Here is a 21512-nt window from a genome sequence, read left to right as displayed (position 1 = left end):
GAATAAATCCTAAAGTTTTTGTCGAGCAAAGAGGTATGATATTGTGTCTTAAATCTACCTGCTTGTAAGTACTGGCCTAAGGCAAGAGTTGTCGTTCTTTGCAGATCACAACTTTAATTAAATATTTAAATTTCATGTATTGATATTAACAAAACTATTATAATTTTCACATTTGTAAAATCATTGTTGGTTATTTCAAGGAGTTAGAAATCAACTTCTAGTCTTTAATGTATTTCTATCATTTAAAATTTAGTGTCTATCTCTAATGTACGTTATTTTGACATCTTGCAATGGTTTTCTAACTATTTTGAAATGCATCCACCTTTTGATGTAAAAAGAAACCAAAGATAAATATTGCAATCAAAACTTTCATGATATTGTATAATTTCATTTAAAACTCAGGCAAAAGTATTTCAGTGTGTAAATGATTTTCAGACTTAACCCCGGTTTGTTAGTTAAGCCTTGTCTGCTTCTGATAAAGAATAAATGAGCCGCAAATATCCTCCAATTTGTAATTTTAGAGCAGTTCATAGTACAATTCCATCTTGAAATGAGTTCCTTGCCATTATATCAATATGTGCGTTTTCTTAAACATGATGCTTTTCATAATATTTTGTAAAGCCCAGTGCAATACCCATTAAGGTATCACTTATCATCAGCCAACACTTTTACAAATGCCAGCAGCATTCAGAGAATGTCATAATATAGCTCGGTCTAAATATCCAGTCAGCTGCCACAGATTGTCACATTTTAACTCACTTCTTGGTTTATTACGTCAGGTTATACTAAATTCATTGTAAAAACTAGAGATGTTTTTGAGAAAAGCGCATGTCTCCCACAACTGCATAATCAGCTAAATAGCAAGTCAGTTTTTATATACTGTTTACTTAATCCACATGTGCATGCGCTTTCTTGACACCAAAAGGACGCCGGTTTGGGGGCAAAACTGAGCAGGAAATCGGAGTGTTTTTGGTAATTCAAGGGCAATAATTCCGAAGTGCCTAGGCCGATTTGGCTAGTTATCGAACTTGGCCGAGCACTTATTGGCAGACACATTTTATTGAAGTTTGGTGAAGATCGGATGAGAGAGTGCGGACAAGCTTTGTGACAGACAGACACATACACAGACTGGAGTAAATCAATATGTCTCCCACACCACTGTGTGGTGGGAGACATAATAATAATAATGATGATTAATGATAATAATAGTAATACATGTAGTTTGTTTTAACAGAAATTTGTAAGAATAGACATAAGTGCAATAAATACGGCCAATGTAATAGATCCTTATTAATCTGTACCTTCCTCACATATTTTTGTACAATTTGTTCATTTAAAGCAGCAAATTTATTCACTGAAAGTGGTACTAAATCGGATCATTACAATAACTGAACAAGTAAAATATTCTCCTTTTAGCTACTTTCTGGGAATGTAGGAGTGGTGAAAAAATGTTTATAAGTGATAATGAGAAGTTGAATTAACATGAAATTTACAATACACTAAAGCAATCTACATGTTATAATTTAATTATTTTTTATTAGTCTGTACACAAAAAGATGAATCTACACATCATGTGTAACAAATAGCATAATTTTTCGTTCTAAAATAGAAACCTTTCTAATCCGAAAACTCCTCTAATCCGAACTTTTTTCTGGTCCGAGCATGTTCGGATTAGACAGGTTCCACTGTAATAGCTTTTTAACGAGGATATCATATTTGGCTTTAACCAGTCTAACATATGGTCCTCTAACATAATGATTTTAAAAGTATATTAATGAAGTGAAAGACATGGACTAAAATAAAGTATTATGAACAATTAATCCATAGTGACATAGACTGTACGAAGAAGTTCTATCTGGGCAACATAATTAAACAGATCACTTAGCTGGAAAATAAAGGGGTTGCTAATGGGTCCCATACAATCTTCGTTATTTTAAACAATAATATTATTGATTATATACCACTCGTTGACATTGTAATGCATTAAGTCATTGCTTTTTAATTATTAACCTCATTAGAGGGCCAATAAATGACATATAACCTATACCAATTACTTACGTTCAACTTGCAGGTAACATGAAGAATAGATCTTTCCTTGTCTATTTTTAACTACGCATGTGTAGTTTCCGGTGTCTGTTGTCTCGGTATTTGGAATCGTCAGACTTAAAACACCTTGCAGGCACTGAAATTATATATTTCATATTTGGGACAAAAAAAAAATCTTTTATCGCCGATGCAAAGTAAAAACAGGCTAACGATTACAATATTTAAATATTACGGTATCGGGTAGATAGAAGATGCGTATTGAGTACTACTCACACTGTGGTCTCATTTACTAAGACAATGACATGCTTCAATAACTTTGTGTCTATAATAATTTAATTACAATTGGCATTATTACAAAAGTTTTTGTCGTCTATCGAAAATATCATAAGTAACAGCATCCATTTGTAACACAACTAGCTAATGAAAATTTACAGTAAAGGCTTAAATGAAAAAGGCTGCAGTGATGAAAATTTTGCTTTCGACTGCTGCGCAGCCTTTTCCTATGACGCAACTAATCATATTTTTAAATATGTCTAATATCTTTGAAACCTTTTTGAAAATGCATTTTACTGCAGTAATCGATGAGGCTAAATATTACAAAGAAAATAAAACAATTTTGTTCCTCACCTTAATGTAATATTTAAAGCTGTCGAATATTTCTATGTTATTTTTGTACCATCTTACGTCGGAAGGATGCTTGCCTTGCATTAAACAGCTTAGAACGGTCAAGCTTCCTTCTACTGCGCACTTATTCTTCAAATGAATGGGAAAACACAGTGTTTGGTCTCTGTCGTTCTGCCATTTGATTAGGAATTTCTTCATCGTGTCCGTATCACTTATTGAACTAAGGAGAATGTCAGCTTCATTGAAGCCTCGATCATAAACCTCGAGTGCTTTCCGGGATTTTATCGAGTCTACGAGGGTATACTCATATTCGCGTGTATATTTCACAAGCTCCATATTACCGGACTGATCTGAAATGAGAAATATATTGTCCGACACTGGTATTTCAACAAATACTAACAAGACAAATGCCAATTTGAAAAGCTTTAACTGTTTTATAGCTTATTTGTCTATGATAATGTTTTTGTGATACTGTTTGTGGTCAAATATCGCCCTACTTTTAATCAATGAAGTTATCACCGAAGCAGTTCCATCTCTACCCTTGCTATGTGTAGAGTGTTTTTGTTACTTGCGTTTGAACAAGTAAATACAAAAGAACAGCAATACAATTCAAATCAAATGTTAAGTACCTCCAACGAACAATTTTGCATCACAAGACGTCCATCCCATTTTGTTGTAAATTTTACATTTATAGACCCCGACATCTCTTGGTCTAGTCCTCCTTATTTCTAGTTGTTGGACCCCTTCTTCTGACGAAATGTAATACCTTTCCATTCCCGGTTTCGAGCCTTCAATAGGAATATCATTGCGATACCTACAAATTGTGTTTAAAATTTCGCTATATTATGCACCAATTTGTACAGATTTCCATTTTTATCAGTGCTTACCTTTTTTGTTCTTTTAATTTGTAACTTAACAAAGAAAGGGTTACAAATAAAGCAGTGAGGTAAAATGACTTCGGTAGATCTAACAAATTGCTGTAACGATCAAATAAATTGAAAAATGTTTGAAAATTTATCTACCATATCAGGTTACCGTTCGGGCTTAATCTTTATGTTATGGTCAATGACACACTGGACATTTCAAAGTGAGATCTTTTTGTAAGCATAGGACGCAAAAACAAAAACAGTAACAGACTTAGTTTGACTGGGGTAATAGGTATTAAGATATTCACATTTTCTCCCTCACCCCCTCACTAGTACCGGATTCAGCAGAACTACTCTATTATACAGATACATTGAAAGAACTTCATGATCCCAAAGGCAAGATGAGTACAGAGGTATTATACGGCCGTCACAAGACACTTGTGATAGTTAGTAAAATCTATAAAAAAAAACCTTTTACAAACATCTCCCGCTATTCGACATCATGAATCATTTTTATATCGAAAAACTAACCTAAAAAAGTAAAACCCTTAACAGATAAATAATGTGATAGCACTTGTGAAATAACAATCAATTATGATACTACCGTTGCTTACAGATTAGCATCACTTTGTCTATACACTCAATACTGCACAGCGTGCTTCTTGACATTATGATATTGCTGATCATTGTCCATGTAAACAGAGCTTCAATAATATTACCAACCATTTAACATCGAAAACCTCGGCGTCTGGATTGGTCTTACAACGAAAGACAGTGTCTGTATCCTCAGTGGCAACAACATTTTCTAGCGTCTCAACAAAACGAGGCAAACTCGTTTCTCTTGAGTCTTCTTCAACACTATCTGTGTCTGCAAAACAAATGTAAGCAATGTCATATCATTGTGAATATTTGTGAGAAACAAGAAATAATTATTTCAGAAACCTGTTGCACATTTACATGAATTAATTAACTTTGACAGATAGACTGATATTACCGAATTCCATTTTGGCTAGTTTTTCTTACTAACCAGAAAACTAGTGCATATGAACAACATTCCTGAAAAGTTTTTACAACCAAACAAGAATTTCTATCTCTTGTTGTTTATGTGGTTATGTTTTCTATCCAGTTAGTCTGGTGTGGTCTGCAAATTGCTGTACGGTATATGCATTTCATTAAAAAAGGATTCATAAACACGTAGGAACATGTACACAAATTTATCACATGTTTGATGTCCTGGGAGTAAAATAACTTTCAAATCTTTATATGTTTTTATAATGACACAATTGTTGTAGTATACTGTTGTTGGTGTCGTTTTTAAAAAAACAAACAAAGAATACGTTGATTGAAAACAGTTTGTCTATAAAAGGTAATGAAAGAAAAAAGATCGAAGTACGTAAGCTTTTCCTACTCAAACGTCGATTCTTTTTCTTTCATTACCTTTTATAAACAATCAATATTACATATTGAATTTATTGAATTGGTCGAGTAAAACGATAAAATGCCGGACAGAGCCTCGCAGTTTTTTTTATCTCATTCCCATTTAATAAATTCAATACGAAATGACACACCTGTAATATCCCCTGTTTCATGTTTGTAAAAAAGTAGTCCTGGAAATCTACTATATATAGTATGTTTACACAACATACCGAAGAGCCAGATGTTTTGTTCAAATGACTTTCATGCATTCACTTCACTTAATTGAAATAATTGCATGGTATACAGTGGGATGTATACAGTCTTATTCATCATTGAAGTCGTACGTGAGAATTACATACACTTTTGTATACACATTGTATTTGACACTAGTCATGAACACGTTCCTTTGTTTTAAATATGTTTGTGTAGTGACATTATTTTATATGCTTTTAATGGTATCATAAATTGTAAATTACAAAATAGTTTATTTTAGATGGATTACCTCTATGATTGTTATTACAACCAAACGATGCATGAAACAAGAGATAGTACTTGTGGTCAATTTTCCTTGTATAACATATGTTTCTCTAGATTTTGATTAACTGAGATTAACACATACCTAAATTTTCACAGAAATATATGCATACTCCTTTTATATGCACGTGTGACAATATACTAGTAGTGGAAAAGCGGAAAACTACCACACATACAATATCGGCCTGCGCCTATCATTTTATTGAAAAGCAAAATTATAAATTTAAATCATACCCTATTAATAACGACATCGTCTGATATGAAGATAGATAATGTCTTTATTTGTAATAAGCCATTTATGGCCCATGCACAAAGCATCTATAATCATATCAAATAAAACACAATGATAATACGACAGGTCACAACATGTAAATAAGACTAACATTACACAAGTAAGCAAACATCATAGAGACAAATTTCAAACATACTTGTAAACTAACATATAAGTATAAACAGTAAAAATAATCGTCAGTGTATCGTTTAATAACCATTGTTAATATAATTTATTTAGAACAGTTAAATATTCGAAAATAGTGTTCTTCTTTCAAAAGCCTTAAAAACGTATGCTGATAATTTTTTAATTTCGCTTTCATAGTATATAGTAACATTTACGTGTAATAGTGCATGACATCCCATAGTTACCTAACACCCTGACTGTGCATGTTGCGGACGTTACACCGTGACTGTTGGTCACCTCACATTTCCAGATACCATTGTCCTCAGGTAAAGCCTTATCCGCGGACAGGGTGTAAATACACGTGGTCTTCTCATCATTAGGACCCATCCTGCTGTTGAAATAGTTTCACCATTTTTATTATTTCAGACGAAAATGCATATTCACAAAACGTGAGGTGGAAATAACGAGTTATTTTAACAATTAGAACAAGAGGACCATGATGGTCCTGAATCGCTCACCTATCCCCACATGACCCAGTGTTGAACTGAGTATGACGTCGTTATTTCTATTATTTGACACAGTGACCTAGTTTTTGAGCACATGTGACCTAGATATCATCAAGATAAAAAATTCTGACCAATTTTCATGAAGATCCATTGAATAATATGACCTCTAGAGAGGTCACAAGGTTTTTCTATTATTTGACCTCATGACCTAGTTTTTGAAGGCACCCGACCCACTTTTGAACTTGACCTAGATATCATCAAGGTGAACATTCTCACCAATTTTCATGAAAGATCTCATGAAAAATATGGCCTCTAGAAAGGTCACAAGGTTTTTCTATTTTTCGACTACTGACCTAGTTTTTGACCGCACTTGACCTAGTTACAAACTTGACCTAGATATCATCAAGGTAAACATTCTGACCAATTTTCGTGAAGATCCATTGAGAAATATGGCCTCTAGAGACGTCACAAGGTTTTTCTATTTTTAGACCTACTGATCTACTTTTTGATCACATGTGACCCAATTTCGAACTTGATCTAGATATCATCAAGATGAACATTCTGATCAATTTTCATGAAGATCTTTTGAAAAATATGGCCTCTAGAGAGGTCACATGGTTTTTCTATTTTTAGATCTACTGACCTAGTTATTGATCGCATGTGACCCAGTTTCGAACTTGACCTAGATATCATTAAGGTGAACATTCTGACTAATTTTCATAAAGATCCCATGAAAAATATGGCCTGTATAGAGGTCACAAAGTTTTACTATTTTCAGACCTACTGACCCAGTTTTTGACCGCACATGACCCAGTTTCAAATTCGACCTAGATATCATCAAGGTGAACATTCTGACCAATTTTCATGAAGATCCATTGAGAAATATGGCCTCTAGAGAGGTCACAAGGTTTTTCTATTTTTAGACCTACTGACCTAGTTTTTGAAGGCACTTGACCCAGTTTCGAACTCGACCTAGATATCATCAAGATGAACATTCTGACCAATTTTCATGAAGTTCCATTGAGAAATATGGCCTCTAGAGAGGTCACAAGGTTTTTCTATTTTTAGACCTACTGACCTAGTTTTTGACCCCACTTGACCCAGTTTCGAACTTGACCTAGATATCATCAAGATGAACATTCTGACCAATTTTCATGAAGATCCATTGAGAAATATGGCCTCTAAAGAGGTCACAAGGTTTTTCTATTTTTAGACCTACTGACCTAGTTTTGGACCCCACTTGACCCAGTTTCAAACCTGACCTAGATATCATCAAGGTGAACATTCTGACCAATTTTCATGAAGATCTCATGAAAAATATGGCCTCTAGAGAGGTCACAAAGTTTTTCTATTTTCAGACCTACTGACCTAGTTTTTGACCCCACGTGACCCAGTTTGGAATTTTACCTAGATATCATCAAGGTGAACATTCTGACCAATTTTCATGAAGATCCATTGAGAAATATGGCCTCTAGAGAGGTCACAAGGTTTTTCTATTTTTAGACCTACTGACCTAGTTTTTGACCCCACGTGACCCAGTTTCGAACTTGACCTAGATATCATCAAGGTGAACATTCTCACCAATTTTCATGAAGATCCCATGAAAAATATGGCCTCTAGGGAGGTCACAAGGTTTTTCTATTTTTAGACCTACTGACCTAGTTTTTAACCGCACATGACCCAGTTTCGAACTTGACCAAGATATCATCAAGATGAACATTCTGACCAACTTTCATAAAGATCCCATGAAAAATGTGACCTCTAGAGTGGTCACAAGCAAAAGTTTACGGACGCACGCACGGACGGACGCACGGACGGACGACGGACGACGGACGCCACGCGATCACAAAAGCTCACCTTGTCACTTTGTGACAGGTGAGCTAAAAATGCACGAATATTTCATGTTATGTAAGAAAAACGGGTGAGCCACAAAATCTATAAACAATCAACATTAGAGGTTAGGTCATTCCCACTATCTGAATAGAACTTCATTGATGCTAAAACAGAACCACGATTTAGTATTTGAGTCATTAAGCCCTTCTACAGATCGCTACATAGTTTCATTAGAAGCCAATTTAAGACGCTTGTAGTAAACGCTACCCACACAAAAAAAAAGATGGGCAAAATCAAAGTCAGCTTCAAAGAACGAAGCCGCCCAAATAGCACTCAAACAAAATTCGCAGGGGAGACAAATAACTCGTTACATTTGTGTTGCTGATGATGAAAATAATGACAATAATGTGATGAATATTCCAGCAGTTGAATGATAAATGATATGAGGATAAACATGATAATAATGAAGATTATTGCTAAAATGATGAAGATATAACCAGAGATTTGTATAAAGTCAACATATACCACACTGGCCATAGCTTTATCAGATCAAGTGGTTCCAACGTTGTTTGAGCGGTGAATTTTACGCCGATCAGATGGAGAAATATGGCCGATACTACAAATTTCCGGAATTGTAAGTACGAGTTAAAGGAATTTCTACCCGTTAGATAACGAATCAAATGAAAACGATGGGTGCACCTGGAGCGCAAATGTGTCTATATTTTAGCACATGTGTCTATTTAGCTGACATTTGTGCCGTTTATTCAAACACTTCTGTACAGTCCGGCGGGGGAAGGAGATTTTTGACAGTTTTTGACAATATCGCCTCAAATTTAGTGTTTTTCGGGAGCAAGTAACTGTTAAAACACTTTTTATGTAAAGGGCTACCTCTTAAAACAAAGCGTGTGTATTTTCATAGAATTATTCAGGGTTGTTTCTGAACAATCGGCCGAAAACCTAATACAACGCCGTTTCGAGTGGGTCGCTATGCAACGCAATCAAGTGGATACCGTTCTGTGTCTTACTTCCGAAGTCTTATTCGTCTTAAAAACAGTCATTTATTTTCAAAGTCTAACAATGAATCAATTAATTTGGAGAGTTTTATATCATCATAATGATCCCGCCATTTCTAATATATTGTACTTTTACATTTTTATGCTCACTTAACATTTCACATATTTTTGCGGACATTGTCAAAAAAACATCAACACATTTATAAACATAAAGCAAGGATGAACATCGAACAATATCATTAAGTAAATAATAGTATTAGTTCGTTAAAACAAGAACCAGTTCACGGATATTTTTCTCCTCCACGAATGGAACTGAACAGCATGCCGAAATCGGGTTGACTCTTTAAATCAGTATAGTTACAGTTGGTCACTTTTAATCCCTTAAAACCAATACATTGTGATTTCATTACTGATTTGTTGTGCATTTAAGCTGTTCATATAAAATAAATAAAGTTTGGTCCATGATAAAAGTATTGATCAGTTGTTTATATATATTTTCATTCATATTCCTGGTGAAACGTTTATTTATTTTCAGAGAGATAAATCACAGAGACCGTTAAAATTGGCCAGGGAAAAGGCAAGATTTTATTTGTCCTCCAGAAAACAGAAACGATGTAATAAAACTCTATGACCGCCCTTTAAAAATGAAAATACAAATGAAATACAGACACCAATGAAAAAAAAAGTTTTGTTGGAGACAATTAAATAGTACAACTGTAACACGTCTCTCTTAGTATTGCTAGTCCGTTTATTTTCTTTCATTGGTGTCTGTATTTCATTTGTACATTTATACATTGATACCACACCCATTAAAATCCGTTCACTTTAGCTGTGTCTATCCCTCGCTACTCGTGTATACTAATACAAAAATGGTTGGAAGAAGGTCAGCGTACGCCGTTGAAGTACGGTCCTATATTAAGAATCGTTGTACTCTTGGCATAGGGTGTAAAGACATTTTTGATGATATATGTTCTGTTTATTGGCATAATGAAATATCTTTTTCGACTTTTATACGTTGGTTTAAGAAATTCAAATGTGGGTTAGTTTCAACAGAAGATGAACCACATGGCCGTCGGCCGAAAACAGCAACGTTTGCCAAGATGGTTGCTGGAGTGAAAGAAATAGTTGCTACTGATGCAAGATACTCCGCTAGGCAAATAGCTAGTATGATTGGCATCTCATAACAGCAGCTCATACAATTCTGAAACGTAATTTGAAAATGAGGAAGATTCCCCATCTGTTGACAGATGAGCAGAAAAAGGCACGCGTGCAATGCGCAAACTTGTTGCTTAAATAGTTTCCAAATTACAATGCACGATCTTTCGCAAATGTCGTCACTGGTGACGAGACATGAGTTCACTTTTTCGAGCCCAAACGAAAGATTCAGAACAAAAAATATGGGCAACAAAGTCTGGCAAAAGACCATGCATTGCAAAGCGGACCATGAGTGTCAAGAAGGTAATGTATGCCACATTCTTCACAACACTGGGTCCTGCCATTCAGGTTGCTGTTCCTAAAGGCAAATCCGTAAATTCGAAGTTTAACAAGACTAAAGTTTTTCGAAAACTGAAGAAATATTTCAAAACTCGAAGACCCGCAACTGGTTTGGCCAATGTCAGATTGCTACATGAAAATGCGTCATCACACAAGGCGTCTATTGTACAAGACTTTCTGAAGCAGGTAAAGGTTGTTGTGCTCCCTTCATCACCCTCCTTATTCGCCTGACCTTGCCCCCTCGTGGCTTCTTTTTGTTCCTTAGGCTCAAGAATACCTTTCTGGTCGAAACTTTGTGCAGCGCAAATACCTCGGTTCTGCAATATTCCAGTGTCTTCATAGTATACCTAGAAAATACTACGAGAAAGGCTTCAAGGATTGGATTAGAAGACTGAAATTTTGCAAATCTGTTGGAGGTGAATACTTCGAGAGGACCAAATAAAATTTTCATTGAAATCTATCAAGGATACATTTTTATGTGCTCAGATGCATTCATATTCGAACAATCCTCATAAAGAGTCAACCCGCTTTTGGCATGCTGTTCAGTATACCATTCGTGGAGGAGATAAATGTCCTTGAACTGGTTCTTGTTTTTACAAACTATTACTATCATTTACTTAATGATATTGTTCGATGTTCATCCTTGCTTTATGTTTTTGTGTTGATGTTTTTGACAATGCAAAAATATGTTAAATGTTAAGCGAGCATAAAAATGTATTATATATATTTAGTACAAGATATTAGAAATGGCGGGATCATTATAATGATATAAAACTCACTAAATTTATTCATTGTTAGGCTTTAATGACTGTTTTTAAGACGGATAAGACTTCGCAAGTAAGACACAGAACGGTATCCACTTGACTGCGTTGCATAGCGACCCACTCGAAACGGCGTTGCATTAGGTTTTCGGCCAATTGTTCAGAAACAACCCTGAATAATTCTATGAAAATGCACACGCTTTGTTTTAACAGGTAGCCCTTTACATAAAAAGTGTTTTAACAGTTACTTGCTCCCGATAAACACTATATTTGAGGCGATATTGTCAAAAACTGTCAAAAATCTCCTTCCCCCGCCGGACTGTACAGAAGTGTTTGAATAAACGGCACAAATCTCAGCTAAATAGACACATGTGCTAAAATATAGACACATTTGCGCTCCAGGTGCACCCATCGGTTTCATTTGACTCGTTATTTAACGGGTAGAAATTCCTTTAAATCATACTTACAATTCCGGATATTTGTAGTATCGGCCATATTTCTCCATCTGATCGGCGTAAAATTCACCGCTCAAACAACGTTGGAACCACTTGATCTGATAAAGCTATGGCCAGTGTGATATACGTGCAGTTATAGATAAACAAATGATACAAATATATACATGTATTAAGTCTTCTAAATTTCTCTCCCATCGGTACAAGAACAAAACTACTTGATTTGTTAATACAGGAAATTAACTACACTCTTGTTTTCTGCATCAGTCAGCTGTTTTTTAAGGGTGAAATTTTTTTCTTATATTGATGAGCGTGAAAATAACAACTTCACAGCAGTATACCTGGAATAATTCCAATATATTTATATTGCATAGATGAGCTCAATACACTTATTGAACACGCTAACTAACCAACAACAAGAGCATTGTATATTTTCACATGCCGAGAGTGATAAAGACAGATAGAAACATATGGTACCATTTAGCTCAGCGTTTACCTATGTTTCGGTATAAACATCTTACAGCATTTTAAAGTCAGGAATGTCTTCAGTTTTCACATTTTAACAGTTAAGTATTTCTGTTTGATACCTTTAAATTAAATATATAGAAAAAGTGTTTCCTTAAATCCTTCAGTCGTTCAATCTGTGGTACGCTATATAATTGTGCATCAAAGAGAAATTCAAACAGGTTTTTTTTATTAGAAATACATGATTAGCTAAGTCTGGATGTAAATGTAACTAATCCAAAGTATTCACAAAAATATACTACTACTACTAGTACTAGTAGTAACTGCTATATGAAAGCTTTTGATTTCTTTGCTCTTGAGATGTTAGCATGCATTAATTACATCATTTCTAAGTTGCAAAACTTACTGTGCATCGGTTAACATGAAACGTCGAAAGTTGGCAATGTACAAGATTCCATATTATATCATAAACAATACGATTATTTGCCGATTGTGTGAGTCTTTGGTTGTACAAATATATTATAGAGAGTATAAGAGTTTTGTAATTTTGGCAAATAAACGGCTTATAACACAATTTCTCGTGGAAATTTTGCTTGTACATAAGCTTATAAACGCTAATAAATAATAATTATACTAAATATTGAACGTTTGAATACATGCATAGAGTGCAACCAAAACAAAAATAATAGCATACCATCTACATAGCGCCAATGGAATTCTATATTTCGATTCCATCATGAAAAAGATCAGAAAAAGTAACAAAAAATGAGTTTACGTATACATTTAATAGCATAAAGTTAAGAAAAGAACACCTTTTTTGTAACATTACCGTAGACTTTGTTAAAATTGCTCCACATGCAATACCATAAAACGCCTGCCAAGATTGTTACTGACCTGTTATAGAACTGTGCATGTCTTTTAGTTATGTAAATTGTTCTTATCTTTTATTGATTTATTTGCTTCAAACTGAAAATTTTATTCTCTTCAAAAGCATTAAACAAAGTTGCTAAAAGCTAAAAAAAAAAAAATAACGTAGAATAATGCATGCACGTAAGAGATTACAAATTTTGAATAAATAAGAGGAAAAGAAAGCTTTTACAGATAATTTACGACTGACTTGTAGTTTTCGTCCCCCTTCACAGAAGACCGTGGTGAGATTTCATGTAGTGACTCGATAAACAACGTAATCTCTTTGCTTTGGAGCCAAACTAAATTGACATAACCTAAACTAATTAGCTATCTTATATGAAAAATGTATTCCAGTAATACAGTGTCAGACACGAAAATAACGGCAATAAATTCGTTAACGAACATCTCTACTTATACTCAAAGATTGACTCCATGTAGTTTGTTTTTGAACAGCTTGGGTATTTTGACGTCTTTTTTCGAAATATTATAAAACCATTAGATGAAATTTGGGGATGATAATCGCTATAGTAGTAAATAAATAATAAATAATAATGTTACAGTAATAGGTCAATAAAATATATCCAATCTAACGAAACTAACAAGTAGTAAAGACTATCTAAGCTTACCCTCTGTTTAAATAATATAGTTAAAGTCCGTTTTTATTCCACATTTAGATACATTGGAACCACCAGAGGTCACGACGGAATAAGCGAAATCATGCTCATATTATCTCCCGTAGGTAACCGTCTGGTAACAATCATACATTAGTACATGGCGCGCGCGCGTTCATTCAGGACTGTGTGATTACGTACATAATATGATCCTCGGGGAAAAAGAGAGATAGATATAACACTGAGTTAATTGCAATCTGTTCGTTTGCTAAAGCAATTATTTGGAGTAAAGTAGTTTGTATGTAAATATTGTATCACCAAGAAATGCGTTAATTAAAGTGGTCACAGCTGATGCTCAAAAAAAGTGTTTTTTCCCACAATATGTCCATAACAATTCTTCATGGAAATCCTTGTAAATTATGGAGTTTGGATTTAAAGTATTATAAAAAGAGGGAGACAGAGTGGCACACTCTTACATATTCAGTCTGTGTCTGTGACGTCAGTGATTATTAAACAATTAATCATCAGAGGTATATAATCAATGGAACTTACAAAATGCATTTACTTTTCATTGGTTTCTCAGTAGATTTTATACTTCTTTTTTGGTTCCACATGAAGAATGACAGTTCTGATAAAGCTGACACACGCGTAAGAAAACATATGCTTGAGACTTCATAAAGGGTGCATTATTTAGGATGTGTACTTCTATCATTAGACAAAAAATATATGTTTATTTTGGGAAACAAGATTACATCAAAGCAGTTATCCCCCGCCGTCTTGCATTATTTTGCCAACATAAGGCAATAGTTAATATTCAAATTATGTAAAAATACTCGAGCTTTTCGCCCTCTATTCTTGTGTTTAGAAAATAACTTTATCTGCTTCAAAATTCTTTTCGACCAATGTTTATAAATATGTCTAAATTAGCCAGCAAAAAAAGAGCATATAAAAAACAGAATATACCGAGTTAAAACTTTTTTTAAATGCATTTTCGCAAAACGGGTTCCGATTTTGCTGTAGACAGTTCTGACTATTTGCTTATTCAGTAAAACCTAAAACAGTTGATGCCCGTGACTTTGCGTGACCCTACAAACACGGGCTACCAACACTGAAATTTCAAGCAGAAATTTCACACAGTAAAAGAGGTCAAAAAAGGTTCTGGTAATTTACGTTTACTACTCGTGCTCCATATATGTTGACCAGTGCTACACTGTATCACTGTTATACAGACTTCAGCTGTCAGTATCGATGTTTGTCAGAAGCAGCTAAGGTCCAGCTTTAGCTTTACAATAGCCGAAGAGTCTCTCAAATGCCTATTGACAACTATTTTCCGAATACCATCTGGATGAATTATCTCTGCGTAGATAATTCTTACTTCAGAAAAATTCTTAGGCTGGACTAAAAAACATTAGCTCAAAAAATAAAAAGTAGGGTAAAATGGGGTAACTGGGACACTTAAAGAAACGCTGTTGAGTAATATTTTAGAAAGACAAAATATAAACTTGATTTATTGATATTTCAGTATGCGCAAACTATATAATATAGGACGAATATAAACTTTTACTAATACCTGATAACATGTGATTAACTATAAATTAATTAAACATTGGTCAAGTGTCCCAAGTTACCCCACCCAGTTGGGGTAACTTGGGACATTTTAGTTTTATTAGAATTTATGTATATTACAGTCGCATTTATGACAAATGAAACCATTCATGTCCACAGACCAAAAAAGAATTCTAAACTGAAAATATAGCTCAGTATTAATTACAATTTATGACTGTTTTGTAAAACAAGGATGCCTAAAGAAATCAATTTGTCCATTTCTTGCCTAAATTATGTCATTATTTGTTTCAATATATGCTTATTATATAAATCGTTTAAAATAAAAAATGTTATAAGTGTAAATAACTATGTATGAATTAAACATAAACTTGACATAATCCATTATGTACTTATATATGTGATTTTTACACTTGAAACTGATCAAAATTTTAAACAGTCTTAAAACATAGATTTTATCAAATATTAACGGGACAATTAAAATGTGTGTCTTTAAGGACATTAACTAGCTTTTTGCATACAGGAAGACTCGGGGGGGAGGGGATGAAATATGAGGGGAATGAAGGTAGAGTTAAGGAGATCTAGAGGGACACATGGGCATACGCTCTCGGAAACTATTGGCAACTGTACCTAAAACGTGTTGTCTGGCCAATATTTGGTGTTTGCTTTAGCCTGAATATTTGACACAATGTCATCTTTTAAAGGAGTAATTAACTGAAAGAACTACCATGTTGGCTTGACTGTCAGTTGGTTCCTGCGCTTCACCTAGTATAAATACTACTTCTTAATATAAGATTTGCCGGCAGTTTCTTTAAACATGAAAGAAATATCAGTACTAGCGTATTAGACTATCAAAAATTCTAAACTCACCAGATTTTACGCGGAATGAGTGGGAGGGGTTCACGGAACGATCTCCCTTTAAATAAACTTATGTGACTAAACAGTGAGTTAGATCATGTAAACTTGGTATTGGGTAGAAAATTCAGTAGTTGCACCAGAGTTAAGCTAATATATATTATGACCACGCCTGTGAACTAGTAGTATACTTACAAAATATCAGAGTTTCATCATTACTAGACTTTCTTTCCTATTTTCATTTCATTCGTGGAAAAAGATTAAAAGTTGACAATTTATAGTGGTTATGTCCAGTTATGTACAACATTTTATGTACTGTCCATTGGAGCATATCCCCCTTTTTTTTCCAGCATCCAGTTTTTTTCAAAAATAAAATCATGGAGAACTTTGTTCTTAACGACAGTGTCCCACTTGCCCCAATACATTAGGGTAAGTGGGACACTTTTGAAAAGGAATGTTGAAAAATAAAGTATGTTGTAATTTCTCAAAACAAATCTCATTGTATGAAACAGTAATGAGATACCTACAGTTTTGCAACTCTTCCCATAACTGAAGGTATCAGCACATACCAATATAAATATTTTGGACATGCCATATTTCACAAACAAGCACCTGTTTTATAACGTCGTTGTCTGACGTCAACGCAACGGTTCATGACAGGCCACTTTATTATTCAAAATGAAAGTCAGCAAAACAAATTATTATACTTTTTTTATAGAATTTTAAAAAAATAATTTCCATGTCCTTGATTTGCAATGATACATAATACGCTTCAATATTTCAAACAAGTTAAATGCGATATTACATGTATACAAGAACCAGCTTCTTGCGTCAAAATTGACGTCACATTTAAGATCAAGCCGTTACGGTACCGAAAATTAAATATGTTTAAGATCTTATTGATATACCGACCACATATAAGCAAACATATCTAGAAAGTCGGACGACTATTTCAACTGTGCGTTTCACTAGACAGGAACATAACGAGAATATTTTAATGCACCATCTGAAAAAAATAGGCATTATTATTTACAGCGTGTAATTTTATGTTTTCTTATTTTTATTTAATTAGTAATACTCTCAACATATGTCTAAGAAAATCGATTCTTAAAATATTTTCCAATCCATCGGCAGAAAAGTTTTGTCATAATAGGCTTTAACACTGAATGTTCTTTTTCAACATATGATCTTATTTAGGGAACGTAACCAATATTTACCCCAATTTACTGAAAAGTGTAAAGTGTCCCAGTTTCCCCATTGTCCCAGTTACCCCATTTTACCCTATATAAAAAATGAAGTATAAAAAAAACTTTATATTACTTTTGAAGTAGTTATTTTTAAAGTAGCTCATAAAAGAATCTCAAAATATTGCGTGAAAGCAATGCTTCAGAATCAATTTCTTTCTGTCGCTTGCACCAAACGCTTAAGATTGTCATTGTATCTATTCTGATGAATGGCAAAATTTGTTTTATTCTTGTTGTGAAGACCCGATGTGCCTCTCGGGTCATTATTTCAAACACACAGAGCATGCACCTGTGTTGAATCAACAACCGTCCGTAAGCCAGCTGAATGGCTTCCCCACATACCAGAATTCTATACACTAAGTGTGGTTCCGAGCCCACAGCGGTCAGAAACAAGTAATTCGAAGTCAGCAACTCCTTTTATTTGAGAAAACTATCATATTGAACAGCACACGCGTTTATACAATTATAAAATGTAGAAAGAAAAAGCAAAACTCCCGACAAACATTTAATCCTCTACATTTATTGAGGCCCAGACATTTATTTATTGTTTATATTTTCTGGGGAAAAAAATGGGAATAAAATATTATATTTAAATGTTTATCTATACAAATAGAATAAAATCCAGAAATGTTAAAATGTATCAATAAAACTAAATGCAAGGCTCTGGTCAGTTTTTAATATGCTATGAAACACATATATTTATTTTCTGAAATACTGCTGAAAAAATTATGCTAAACCCAAACATATTATTTTTCTAGAGAATCAAGAAGGTTATTATGTAAATGTATATATACAATTCAAATATCCCCACCAAGATTGATAAAAGAAACAAACAATGGAAAACAAATTATGATGAATAATATACCCCATATATGGTACTTTTAATTTGATCGGGACAAAATAAATGTCTACAGTTCATTACAACAGAAGCTCTCGTCAGTGTTTTTCCATGTTGCATCTCACTCATGTTTTCACCATTTTACTTGAAAGCATATATAATTACTGGGGCCGGATTCAAATCATATTATGCTCCTCGAAATATTAAGAATGATGCCGTGCAGTAGGTACACAGGTTTGTTTTAGATATCTTGGACAGCAGTTGCACGCAACACATTTCTTTTTGAGTTTAACCTTCTAACAAAGTGTAAAAATAATTTTAAATCAAAACATTCGCTGTAACAGTAGTCTGCATTTAGAATCTAAGCCTCATTCAAAAATAAGGCAAAACCAAATTCATTCTGAGAATGACATTTCTATGAAAATATAGAAAACGTACTTAGTAGTTACAAAGAATTTTATGATAGGGATGGGAGGAGCATGAAGTGTGTTGATCATGTTTTTAACTCTTGGGAACAGACTCAGTTAAACCGAGTCTGCTTTTTACATGGTTACATTTAATGCTTCAAAATGGCCTTCTTATTGATCTTATTTACAAAGTCTGCTGAGATCAGGAAATCTGTAATAAGTCAAACACCAAGTCTAGATATGATAACAATACAACATAAGCTCTGTTCAGCTTTTGAACGGACATTTTTAGCAATTTAGTTCTTTAAATTTGATTTATTCACAACAATTTGCGTTCAGTATTTTATAACTGCATGTATATGCATATTGCTAACAAAAATATACACGAGCAAAAATTATGACAAATAATGTGAATGATAATAATACAACAGCATGCGTAATTCTGGATCATCTGTTAAGAGAACAATAGCATGTTATTTTTAAGACAGTTTTAATGCAAGTTTAATCCATAAAAGATAAAGATCTATCTGATGAAATGCTTGCCATTGCATACAATACATAAAATACAAAGCTACATAAATGAAACATAAAAAAAAATTTAAGACAGTTTTAAAGCAAGTTTAATCCATAAAAGATAAAGATCTATCTGATGAAATGCTTGCCACTGCATACATTACATAAAATACAAAGCTACATAAATGAAACATAAAATGAACCAGCTCAACTAAATGACGCAAAATAAAAGCTAAAAGAAACTCTTACTGACGTATGTGTGTCGCCTCGTGCAAATAAAAAAAAGATAGAAGTGGATTGTGGCTGACAAAGAAACATGTATGCAGAACACAGATGAACCGGGATCATAATGTGGATATAAAAACATTTTAAAATAGTCAATATCGAAAATAGCTATAACTGGTGTGACTGACAAGAACAGGAGACTTTTAAAAAGCAAATTATTTAAATAATACAAATAATAAAATCTGTATAAACTTGTAAAGTCTGCAATATCAATATGTAAACAGAAAAACAATCACACAATATGTTACAATTATATACATAATAGCAAAAGCAAGAACTAACAAGCAAGTAAAAAAATATGAAGCAAAACAAAAAGAGCAATAATTACTTATGTAATTGTAGAAATCATGATAAGACAAATATGACAGCAATTAAGCTTGATAATTAATGGTTTGTTGTTCTTTCTCTTTATTTCAAACCAGAGATATAATGACACTTCTGTAAGCTTTGTATTAGGTTTTTGAGTTGATTGAAATTTTCAGACTGCCTGGACTCGTCTGTCATCGTGTCATAGTCTGTCTTTAAACTGATGTCAAAATCTCAGCTTCACTCAATCAGGGACATTGTGCGTATAATTATACTTAGGAGATGTCATAAGAATACGTTGTTTTCAAAAGTATTGAAAGAGTGACGTCAAAGTGCAAAAAAATGAGAATGAAACACAAAAGTATTAAATAAACAAACAAAGAGTTATTTAATCAGGTTAAAAATACCTTTCTGCAACTAACTGTATACAATATTATTATGGCATACTGCCTGCTCATGTGGTTTACTTAAAAGATTCGAACGTACAAGAAAACCATATTGGATCTAAAGTTATTGCTAAGAAAAAAAAGACTTTAAAAAATGAAAAATTATCATAAATAGCCAGTGTATGAATTTGTCTACACGCTAAAGGGGATGTATGACGGGCCAGTCCTGTGTGTCTTTCAAAAACAGCTGGGTCAGGATTAGCTGCTACAATGGAAGTTTTTATAAAACTACCGATTGAGGATCAGTTCGTCTGTTTCCAAAGGTATTGAAGCAGATGAATTCTTCATATCTGAGACGCTGTGGAATAGCTGTTGAGTCTGACACACAAGTTTCGACAGTCTTTTCATTTGATCTTTGTTTTGAGTTTGGATGTTACGGTTTATGAATCAGAGTGTTCTATTTGCTGCTGTACCCATGCTGCCCCTATATTCACAAAATATTTATCTTTTTTCAGTTGAATTTGACGGACCATCGGTACTGGATAGTCATTTGAAAATACTCATAAATATAACATTTTATTTTTTAAAAAATACAAGTTAGATATAAATGAAAAACAAAAATGAAGTTTCTTTATCGAACACAGACGAGACTGAAATGTTTTGTGAACATAAGGCCAACTTTGGTTGAAATTAGTTATAAAAGGGATCGTTTGCTAATGTTTTCACAAAGGTTTTTTGCGTTTGTTACATTATGTCAATGATCTAACAATGCTATATGCATGTAAAGTCATGTTGTAATTTATTTCTATACATGTGAGATATTAAGAACCTGGAATTTACTAAAATTCAAAGCGTAGCCTAAAAAGAGAGGAATAAGGTCCAAGGGCTGGCCTGCAAAAAGGTTCTAGCAACAGTATCTGTCAATTAAAATGGAGCTGTGTTAGCGTCATATGCAGTCTTTCAATTTGTGATGTATGATATGTTCAATCACTTTACATAGAATATTCCCACCATCATCTGGCCAGATTTCATTTTTTACCAATGTCATCTTATAAGATGACATTGGTAAACAAGAGGACCATGATGGTCCTGAATCGCTCACCTATCCCCACATGACCCAGTGTTGAACTGAGTATGACCTAGTTATTTCTATTATTTGACATAGTGACCTAGTTTTTGAGCACATGT

At 33.7% G+C, this 21512-nt stretch overlaps 1 protein-coding gene across 4 annotated transcripts in view; it reads right to left on the bottom strand.

Annotated features, from left to right (window-relative positions):
- The window catches only part of LOC123528733 (myosin light chain kinase, smooth muscle-like), a 29639-nt gene extending 15521 nt beyond the window's left edge, over positions 1-14118 (bottom strand). For 3 of the 4 annotated variants that reach the window (XR_008366824.1, XM_053522030.1, XM_045308688.2), the window contains exons 1-6: positions 13943-14118; positions 6129-6274; positions 4260-4404; positions 3300-3484; positions 2674-3020; positions 2059-2182 (exon numbers count right to left, since the gene is read on the bottom strand). Coding sequence is in view for 3 of the 4 variants with exons in the window: in XM_053522030.1 (XP_053378005.1) it covers positions 2059-2182; positions 2674-3020; positions 3300-3484; positions 4260-4404; positions 6129-6270 (943 nt within the window). In the remaining variant the exon portion in view is untranslated. The remainder of the gene's footprint in view (positions 1-2058; positions 2183-2673; positions 3021-3299; positions 3485-4259; positions 4405-6128; positions 6275-13942) is intronic. The other variant, XM_053522031.1, reaches the window with a different exon arrangement.
- Between the last annotated feature and the right edge of the window lie 7394 nt (positions 14119-21512).

Source organism: Mercenaria mercenaria, chromosome 13 (assembly GCF_021730395.1).
Source record: "Mercenaria mercenaria strain notata chromosome 13, MADL_Memer_1, whole genome shotgun sequence".
NCBI lineage: Eukaryota > Metazoa > Mollusca > Bivalvia > Venerida > Veneridae > Mercenaria > Mercenaria mercenaria.
The sequence above is the reverse complement of the archived record's forward strand: the minus strand, read 5'-3'. Positions and strand labels throughout refer to the sequence as shown.